Source organism: Tubulanus polymorphus, chromosome 10, assembly GCF_964204645.1.
Source record: "Tubulanus polymorphus chromosome 10, tnTubPoly1.2, whole genome shotgun sequence".
NCBI lineage: Eukaryota > Metazoa > Nemertea > Palaeonemertea > Tubulaniformes > Tubulanidae > Tubulanus > Tubulanus polymorphus.
Window position 1 is genome coordinate 1,690,643 of NC_134034.1, and position 10,429 is coordinate 1,701,071.

The window sequence follows — 10,429 nt, forward strand, 5'->3', positions numbered from 1 at the left end:
GATCTCTTGGGTGAGATCGAAACGTCGTGTCTTTTAAATATTTTAGATTTAGTAAATTAATTCTGGTTTTTAATTCTTTTAATCTGTAAATAGTGGGATTTCATCTTATTAGAATTTTGAATTTAAAGAAAATGATCGGTAGGTTAAGTGGAAAAAGTAGTCTCCCCGGCCGGGAATCGAACCCGGGTCTCGCACGTGACAGGCGCGGATACTCACCACTATACTACCGAGGACTGATTGAGCGTTCAAGTGGACTTTTGAGCAAAATTGTTAACAGCTGGGCAAACGACAGCGATTGCCGCTCTGGTGACGGCGTCGAATACGTTTTGACGAATTTGACTGAATCGTTGAAGTCATTGTAAATAGAGAGGGACTGACTCGTCAATCGAAAAATTGAATTCGTCTTTAGCGAATAATGAAAATTTTAACGGTGAATTCAAAAACCGACGAATCTCTCGACGAAAATGATTCTGAAATCTAGCAGACAACTTTGCAAATAAAACCCGAGACGTATTTTATCGCTGTTGGTCTCAACTTTAATTCGCGACCGGCTTGTTTGACGTTTAATCTCGGTAATTAGTTTGTCTAGCTGTGTTTACCCCCGAATTAGATTTTTTTCGAATCTAATCACGTGGTATTTAAGCGTCACGCACGGCGTGCAGCGTGACCTTGACATTGGCCTGACCTCGCCGTTGAGGGTGTCGTCTGATCCGAATACGAAAAAAGTGAATTCTCTCGATTTTCGTATTCATGAGTTTAACGTATATTCTCGACCGCTCTGAGACAGGCCTTCGCGCACCGTTTGAAGTGAGACGCGCGGGGGATTTGGCGCCGTGCACCGCAGTCGTTTGACCGCGGGTTTATAGAGTTAATACTCTCTCTCTGAGCACTTCTCTAGACTTCGCGGAAACCTTATACTAAATTAGAACCGATTTAATCAAACTTTCTTCGAGGTTATGGGGTCTCTTAGCACGACACAATATCTGCTGCAGAGACAACACGTATATACCTCGATATATATTTAGTTTTAAAGTAATACAATAAGTAGGAGATAATGTTGTTATTAGTATCGATGGTTCCACGTTGAAACGACGGTTGAGTTGAACGTGGAATTAGTGCGGATTCACGTACAACAAACTGTGATCATTAATTCAACGTTGGAACAAAAATGTTGAAGTCATGCGAGGCATCTCATCGTCCAAAACAACCTTATTAACCTCAATATAACATTGAATTTCAGCATCGTTGCAATGTAAATTAAACTTTGTCTGGTTTAAGTCTATAGACCCTTCCAGACAAGATGTCTGCCTCCACAGATTCCCCCTATGACATCATGAAATTGCTAACCAGCAAAGTGATCGGATTAGCCGGTATAAAACACAGGAAGGATTCGAACAATCAATACTGGTAACATCCGGTACGTGACACAGTTAATAGGATTATACGTCTGTTTATGTGAGTGTGGGGGCACCTGACGTGTAGGGGATTTCATTAATGTCGGTCCTGGGACCCTGTGACTCATCTGAACTTTAATGCGTCCCTGACTATCCCGCCTAGTGTCAGATCCTTGTTTCAAAGTCGAAATAAAATCTACTTTATTCCCAATTCTAACATTTAGCCCTTGACATCCCTATTTTTGACGAGGGCTCCTTTAAATACATGGGTCTTATCAAAGCTAACGACCTTCAAATTTCGCCTATGCTGAATTCAATATGTATGGTGGCTGATTTGGGCCATACTAGAAATAATTTCTGTATGGCTAAAGGCACGATGAAAGATTTTTGCAGTGTCAGATTTTTTTTTTCATTTTGCCACCATCCATATCCGATGCCCTTTTTTCGTTCCGGACTGGTGTGTTCGTAAGGCACACAACAAATGAAATCAATCAAATAGATTGGAGGGAGAATCATCACTATTTCAAGATGAACATATACTTTCAGCCCAGCCTTCAGACCCAGCCCGCGCTTGTCAATATAGACCAGAATCAGTTCTAAACAGTTATTTATATAAGTTGTGAAAAATACCATTTTGAAAGAGAAAGATAATACAGTAAGAAAATTGAAAAAAAAGATTTATATCTGGTTTTTGAAAATGTTATTTCTAATAAATTACGAATTATGTGTTGATTCTGTAGATTCAAATTTCAAATATAACGGGCAGTAACGGTGATTTATGGTGATTGAGGTTTATTCACTTTTTCGTTTACCTCAACCTTTGCTTGCTCGCATTGGCGCGATAACTGAAATTGATGGTCGACCATATTCTATAGATAAAATCTCCCGAATAATTTCCCAGGCAGTCTTAGAGAATATTCTCGATTTCGATTCTAGATGAAAAATGGCCCCCGCAACTGAGACTATAAACTATAGTTTAAATATACACGTGTACTCAATGCGTTAACGTTTGATTTTCCAGCGTTAACGCTTCTCTCAAACAGTAAACATCCAGCGTTTGGACGGAGTGGCGTCGTATAAATACGCGTCCGCGAACAATAAGCAATAAACACGTAGGGAACGTGTCAAATCGACGTCAACGGCTTCGATTGTTACAATAAACGATGCTTTTAGCGATAGTCGTAATGGCGGCAAGTGTCATTGTTGTATATCTCCATAGAGATATAAACGCTATTAAAAGGCAGACGATCGCCGTCGTCGTAATAAATATCGATATAAACCGTTATGAGGCGTATATCTATTGTACTTACCGGCGGCTCGAGTCAGGTGCCTTCCTCTCTCTCCTCTCTCTCTCCTCTCTCCCATTTTATCCTCTCCATCACATTCCCTGTCCCCTCCCTCCACTCCCATCAACACAGTTCGTTTATGATTCCTTTTAATTCGTTACCTAACCATTCAGGACAAAGTTCCGAGGTTTTTCGTTTGATTGAACCGAAAACTCGGTCAAAATCATTTCATCTTCAATTTCTTTTAATCAAAAATCAAATCAAACCCTCGCAGCTGCAGAACTGGATCCATAGTTGAATTGAGTCAAACTGTGGAGCTGGATTCTGAGTCAAATTAAACCCGAACAGCTGTGGAACTTGGGTTTAGAGTCATATTAAACCCACACAACTGTGGAAATGGATTCTGAGTCAAATTGAACCCACAGAACTGCGGAACTGGGTTCGGAGTCAAATTGAACCCACAGAACTGCGGAACTGGGTTCAGAGTCAAATTGAACCCACAGAACTATTGAACCTGCATTCGGAGTCAGATTAAACCATATCATCACAAATCAATATATTTATATCTTGCGCGAATGATTTTAAGCGTTTTCGAAAGTTTTAACCGTTTCCGGTCGAACTCCGATGTATCACGCGGGTTTGAAGAACCCCGCCGCGCACTGCGCAGTGTTGATGAGAGCATTAGCGGTGATTCGACTGAAGAATGATTCGTTAATGATTCGACTCGGGTGCAAACTTTTTTATTCCCTTCAAAAATTCTCCACTCGATTATTTTTCTTTTTTCCACATCAGCAGTATCAGAAACTCAGTTGGAGGGTTTTCTTGTAACGGATATGTTTTCAGCTATCGTTAACTGTGTTCTATTTTTTTTTTTCACGCTGATAGGGGTTTGTCTAACGAGAGAGCGCGATTGAAAATGAATGCGCGTGATTTGGTTTCCTTGTGTAAAAACTGTATTTTACGGTACGACGGATAGTTACAAAGATCGCCCGGGCTGACGGAAGAGAAGGGATACGAGGAGAGTGAGGGAGAGAGGAGAGAGGAAAGAGGGACAGAGAGGAGAGGGGAGAGTGAGACAGGGAGGAGAGGGGAGAGAGGGAAATAGGTAGAGAAGGAGAGGCCAGAATGGAAGATAGAGATGGAGCGCATTCAGAGTCGAGAATAGAAAAAAGGAAATATAGGATAGGGGGCGAGATGAGAGTAAGAGAAAGAGGGAGAGAAATAAAAGAGGGAGTGAGCCGGAGAGAAGAGGAGAGAGGAGAGATAAATATGGAGAGAGCGAGGGGGTGGAGAAAGGAGAGGACATGGAAGGTTAAGGTAAGAGAGAGGGAGGCAGGAGAGAGAGGAGTGAGGTAAGGGGAGAATGTGAGGTCGGGGTGTTATATATATCAGAATCATTTCATCTAATCTATAGAGATAACTGTCCAATAAGACGAGTGCTCAGGACACACGACCAGATCAATCGGGAAGTCCTGTTAACTGGTCATTATGGTGACTGATTCGAACTGATGACCTATGTCAAGCTCTGACTAGTCAAGTAGGTATAAAACCCAGACGTGCCCGTCTCTCGCTCTTTAGTCCTTATACTATATTCTGGTTTCACCTGCTGCAAGACCCTCGCTCGCGTATAAACTCCTAGATTAAACAATCTTGCCATTAACAATTACCGTTCGCCGATCACGTGCAGCTTAATCTGTACTTCGATTCCCGATTTCAAAATCAACACCTCCCGTTTCGATCCCGGCACGCGTGGTGCGTTTGTAAAGAGACACCAAACCAAACAAATCTACCAATCAAATCAGGGTCAATCCTTGTATTAAGAACAACCGTTCATCCAGTCTGGCCTGGAAGTGGTTGTTCCCACAGCGATCTCCTTCGCTCTCTACAATCCTATAGATGGTAGTCCATCAGGCACAAAGGTCTTTAGTGAACAACAACCGAAGTTTCTCATTCCTGAATTCTTGGACTCTGCATCAGTATCTATAGAGCGAATATCAAACGGGAACGACTTAAAAACCAGCGTTTTTGAAGTAAATGTTTCTAATAATCGAATTATCGACAAAGAACTGAAAAATCAAAGCTGCACCAGTTCTTTATTATGCGGCAGTACTTCACACGGTTAGGTCGTCTGACTGCGTGTGTCGGTGCTATTCGGCTAGAGAGATTTATTAGATTAGTTACAACCCTCGTCCGGCGTGTCATTGCCAATCTAATTACACGTGACAGTTCACGGCGTAAGCCACCTAAAAAATCAAACCAATTAGTTAATTACCGGCGATACGACGACGACGACGACGACGACGACAAGCTCTTTCTTTCGGGAGAACGAGGAGTGTCCTCCGCTGCCAGGGACGGACGTGTCACTGGCGTATTGAATATCAATAAAGTTAGTTCTGTGGTCATCTCTGCGTAGTATCGAATACCGATAAGTCAGAAGTTGGTGACAATATTGACCCCGCTGTCGGTGTTGTGAATGCGACGGTTGTGTCCGATTGATCGACCATCAGCAGTTGACTTTACGCGCTACACGCAGGGGGGGTGACTCAAAGGTTTCCCCGTGGGAATCAGCAAATAGTTAAAAGTATCGGAAACGTGGTAGTAGGAAAAATACTTTTGTTTATAAGAGAAAGAGTAGAACTAATAGATTGTTGAGGGCTCGAAAGTCGACTGTGGCGATCGAGGATTCTACTTGTGGCAAGTGAGAATCAACCAGGTGTCGCTTGTGCGCAGTAGGACATCAACTACTGCGGCAATAGAGGATTCCACTTGTGGAAAGTGAGGATCCACCAGGTTTTGCTTGTGTGCAGTAGGACATCACCTACTGCGGCAATAGAGGATTCCAATTGTGGAAAGTGAGGATCCACCAGGTGTCGCTAGTGTGCAGTGGGACATCAAACTCCGGAAATAGAGGAGTCCACTTGTGACAAGTGAGGATCCACCAGGTGTCGCTAGTGTGCAGTAGGACATCGACTTCTATCAAGGATTCTGCGTGTGGCAAGTGAGGAACCACCAGGTGTCGCTAGTGTGCATCGGGGCTGCGATGCCGGAATTATCCTCAGATTCAATTAAAATCTATCCATTTATAAATTTGACAAATCCAACGATTGACGAGATCAAAACCGAATATCTAATCTGATTTTTTTTCGATGTTGGAGGCTAAATATATCCAGATGAAAATTGATATCGTCCTCATTAAACAAACAGTGTCTATTAATAATGCATAATTCGTCTGACACGACGACCACCCTTGCCACAGCCGCTGACGACAGTTCAGCCGAGAATTTTCATTCCAGACAGTTCCGTCTTTTTTGCGTGATAAGAACCTGATAAAAAGTAGAACGGAACGACCTTTATACCGTGTAAGCCTGTTGATGTTCGGCCGATGGCGGTAATTAGTGTGATTGAATCTATTAAAGTTAATTGCGTTCGCGCACAGTCACGTGACTAACCGTCGGTTTTCCTCATGATCAAGACTCCATAAGAAAAAAAGACTTTACCGGTTACAACTTTACCGCAGTAAGAGACAGAGCCTACTGTATTTCATAAACTCTTACTCAGTATTTGATACCAACTCGGAGCAGAATTTTACCAGTCTCAACTTTACCGCAGTAAGAGACAGAGTCTACTGTATTTCACAAACTCTTACTCAGTATTTGACACAAACTCGGGGTAGAATTTTACCGGTCTCAACTTTACCGCAGTAAGAGACAGAGTCTACTGTATTTCACAAACTCTTACTCGGTATTTGACACCAACTCGGGGTAGAATTTTACCGGTCTCGACTAAACGCAGTAAGAGGCGGAGTCTACTGTATTTCACAAACTCTTACTCGGTATTTGACACCAACTCGGGGTAGAATTTTATCAGTCTTAATTTTACCGCAGTAAGAAGCAGAGTCTATTCTATTTCACAAACTCTTACTCAGTATTTGACACCAACTCGGGGTAGAATTTTACCGGTCTCAACTTTACCGCAGTAAGAGACAGAGTCTACTGTGTATTTCATAAACTCTTACTCAGTATTTGGCACCAACTCGGGGTAGAATTTTATCGGTCTCAACTTAATGAATTAATATTAATTAATATGAGGTTCGCCCCTCCCCCTCCTGTCCTTCCTCGTGTACTTCACGGGGAGGTACTCTTAATTCGTTCGCTATACCAACGAGTTATAATAGTTTTATTGCGCTTCCTTCCTGTTGTGGTTATAATTGGATAATTACATTTGAGTTTATTGGGTATTTCATGCGGTGATTATGGGCAAGAAGCGTGTTGACAGAGATCATGACAAAATAGAATTTCAGTAGATCTTTATCTTTTACCTGGTTTCGATCTAAAGACACTTCGAGATATAAAGCCGTTTTTCACTTTGGTCGTATTCTAAACTGGATCGCCCTCCTCGCGATGTCATCGGGTTCGAATCCCTGGAAGTGGCTTTTCTAGATCAGTGTTCAGTTGATCTGCAACTCTTACCTGTCTTCAACGAGTAGATAGAATTCGCCCAGACGCCTCCGCACATTTCATCAGCGTTTCCACGACAGTAACTGGAACAAGACGACTCTTTTAACGGGCCGTGCTTTCCGTACGAGTCTCCGCAAAAGCACTCGTAGCTGTACTGTAAACCAGCGTACGCGAAATCTACATAGAATTTTTAAAAACAAATTTTTGCTCGTGTTTCGTTTCTTTATGAAATCAGAAATTGAATAAGTATTTTGTTTTGAAATATGTTGAACAAATTCTTACTCAATCGGAGACACACAGAGATGCACACAGACGCGGTTAGGTCTTCGCGGAAATAGCTTACATGGCCATCAAGGTCTCTGTTCCGATCATCCTTAAAGCAACCAATATACTCAACTGAAATAATACATTCAAAGAATTGATCCAGTTCTACAGTTGTGTGGGTTTGATTTGACTCTGAACGCAGTTCCACAGTTGTGTGGGTTTCATTTGACTCTGAATCCAGTTCCACAGTTGTGTGGGTTTGCTTTGGCTGTGGACCCAGTTCCACAGTTCTGTGGGTTTAATTTGACTCTGAACCCAGTTCCACAGTTGTGTGGGTTTGATTTGACTCTGAACCCAGTTCCACAGTTGTGTGGGTTGAATTTGACTCTGGATCCAGTTCCACAGTTGTGTTGGCTAAATTTGACTCTGGATCGAGTTCCACAGTTGTGTTGGTTTAATTTGACTCTGGATCCAGTTCCACAGTTGTGTTGGCTAAATTTGACTCTGGATCGAGTTCCACAGTTGTGTGGGTTTAATCTGACTCTGGATCAAGTTCCACAGTTGCGTGGATTCAATTTTAACCAACACCTATGCGAAGCAAATGCTGATATAGTATATCTTTTTAGAACTTAACTTACACGAAACATTCGACGCCCAGTTCGGTAGAATTCCTAGCGTAAAATAAACAACCATCGTGCCAACAGCAAAATTCCTCATTCTTGCCGTAGGTTATTTCAACGAATTCAAAAACTGCTCTTGTCGTCGAGAACTTGAACCCCAAAAAGGCTATTCATGAAATCTACCGTCGCAGTATCTTTATCAGTGTTATTGTGTAAAAGCAACTCGTCGTGCGGGAAACTAACGATTGATTGAAGACCTAGTTTTTGCTGCATGTAGTACTGCCTGTCTTAAACATTAGAATCGGCCGATTTCTTTTAATCGTGACCCACGCGGTTTCACCGACTGTTAAGAATTATTTACAATCCATGACCAAAATTAAACACCCCCGATAGATCGTGTCAGATCAAAATTAAGAGGAAACTCCGCCGCCAGTTTCTTTCAGGGGTGCGGCAGGAGCGTGTTGGTAGCCCTACTATATAGCGATGCCGCACAATAAGAGTTAGGTAGGGGTGCGGCAGGAGCGTGTTAGTAGCCCTACTATATAGCGATGCCGCACAGTAAGAGTTAGGTAGGGGTGCGACAGGAGCGTGTTTGTAGCCCTACTAGATAATCTTTCGTCTATTAACCTTTTTAATGACATTTTCGAAATCGTTTTAGTACACATGCCCCAGTTTGCCCCACTTTTTGGTAATCCTCCAATACCGCAGTGTAAAAGCGATATAAAAGCGATGGTTCCTTTCATTGGTCATAATTAAGACCTTTTTGCGGTAAATCGTATTAGGAATTCATTTCTTATTCACACACCAGTCAATCCCGAATATGGAAACATATACTCTTAAACGTGTATACAATATTTACAACACAATTATTTACAGCAGTTGAGCTAAGTGGTTTGTTGGATTTTTTCGCTTGTTGGATCCTTTCAGATATTTAGGTTATCGAAAGTGTTCTAATTCAGATTTAAGTCGAGTATACAATCAACGAATGCGAATGCGAATGTTCATAACGCCCCGACCATTTCCAAATGTTTCAAAACAACACTTAAGAGATAAAAATAAAAGGGAAAGGCATAAAAACGTAACAAAATGTATATACATTAACTATTTACGATATATACTATTGGAGGATCAATATACATCTGAGCCGGTTATAATGAATTTGGCTAATTGGACCGTTGGACAACACGGAATACGAATACGAATATTTACTACTCTCCTACCATTCCCATGGTATATGGAGGAAAAACAGTTCTTACAATTATTTAGAAAAAAAAACAGAAAATAAAAGTATTTCAAAATGTGACAAACGACGATTACGATTACGATTACGATTACGATTACGATTTATTTACACTCCAACCATTTCCGTGGTATATGGAGGAAAACTATTACACATGTATATACAAATATTTACAAAACAACACTGAAGTGATTAAAATTTAGAGAACGACGATTACGATTACGATTACGATTACGATTACGATTACGATTTATTTACACTCCAACCATTTCCATGGTATATGGAGGAAAACTATTACACATGTATATACAAATATTTACAAAACAACACTGAAGTGATTAAAATTTAGAGAACGACGATTACAATTACGATTACGATTACGATTACGATTACGATTTATTTACACTCCAACCATTTCCATGGTATATGGAGGAAAACTATTACACATGTATATACAAATATTTACAAAACAACACTGAAGTGATTAAAATTTAGAGAACGACGATTACGATTACGATTACGATTACGATTACGATTACGATTTATTTACACTCCAACCATTTCCATGGTATATGGTGGAAAACTATTACACATTTATATACAAATATTTACAAAACAACACTGAAGTGATTAAAATTTAGAGAACGACGATTACGATTACGATTACGATTACGATTACGATTTTATTCACACTCCAACCATTTCCATGGTATATAGAGGGGAAAACTATTACACATGTATATACAAATATTTACAAAACAAAACTGAAGTGATTAAAATTTAGAGAATTAAAACGTAACAAAATATATATACATCAACTATTTACAATACTAAATATACTATTGGAGGGATCTATATACATCTAAGCCGGTCTTAATGAATTTAGCTAAGTTGACCGTTGGGTTTTTCAGAATATCAACGGTATTAAAGGTATTCAAATTCAAAAAGTTTCAAGATCTCCCCGGCCGGGAATCGAACCCGGGTCTCGCACGTGACAGGCGCGGATACTCACCACTATACTACTAATTACGCATCCACATTCTGCTGAGTCATTTTGTTAATCATATTTGTATAATTTGTGTATATTTTTTGTTACGGTACTTTGTTTGATTTTTTGTATGGGTGCTAGCGTTAAGCGGCCTTTCTGGCTTTGCTAGGCCTGTGTAGA

At 40.7% G+C, this 10,429-nt stretch overlaps 1 protein-coding gene and 1 non-coding gene across 2 annotated transcripts; both read right to left on the bottom strand.

Annotated features, from left to right (window-relative positions):
• Window positions 1-161: 161 nt before the first annotated feature.
• Trnad-guc (transfer RNA aspartic acid (anticodon GUC)) lies at window positions 162-233 on the bottom strand. Its single transcript has one exon. It is a non-coding gene; the product is annotated as a tRNA-Asp (tRNA).
• A 4,715-nt stretch (window positions 234-4,948) lies between these two features.
• LOC141912206 (xylosyltransferase oxt-like) lies at window positions 4,949-8,219 on the bottom strand. Its single transcript, XM_074803425.1, has 4 exons — window positions 8,040-8,219; window positions 7,420-7,533; window positions 7,150-7,314; window positions 4,949-5,085 (listed from the first exon to the last, which is right to left on the bottom strand). The coding sequence occupies exons 1-4, from the start codon at window positions 8,116-8,118 to the stop codon at window positions 4,949-4,951; spliced, it is 495 nt and encodes a 164-aa protein (XP_074659526.1). The 5' UTR covers window positions 8,119-8,219.
• Window positions 8,220-10,429: the final 2,210 nt, after the last annotated feature.

Coding starts and splice junctions, on each gene's coding strand:
- LOC141912206 (XM_074803425.1), bottom strand. CDS start 8,118: ATGAGGAATTTTGCTGTTGGCACGATGGTTGTTTATTTTACGCTAGGA. Junction 7,534..8,039: donor CTGGGCGTCGAATGTTTCGT/GTAAGTTAAGTT, acceptor GTATTATTTCAG/TTGAGTATATTGGTTGCTTT. Junction 7,315..7,419: donor CTCTGTGTGTCTCCGATTGA/GTAAGAATTTGT, acceptor AATTCTATGTAG/ATTTCGCGTACGCTGGTTTA.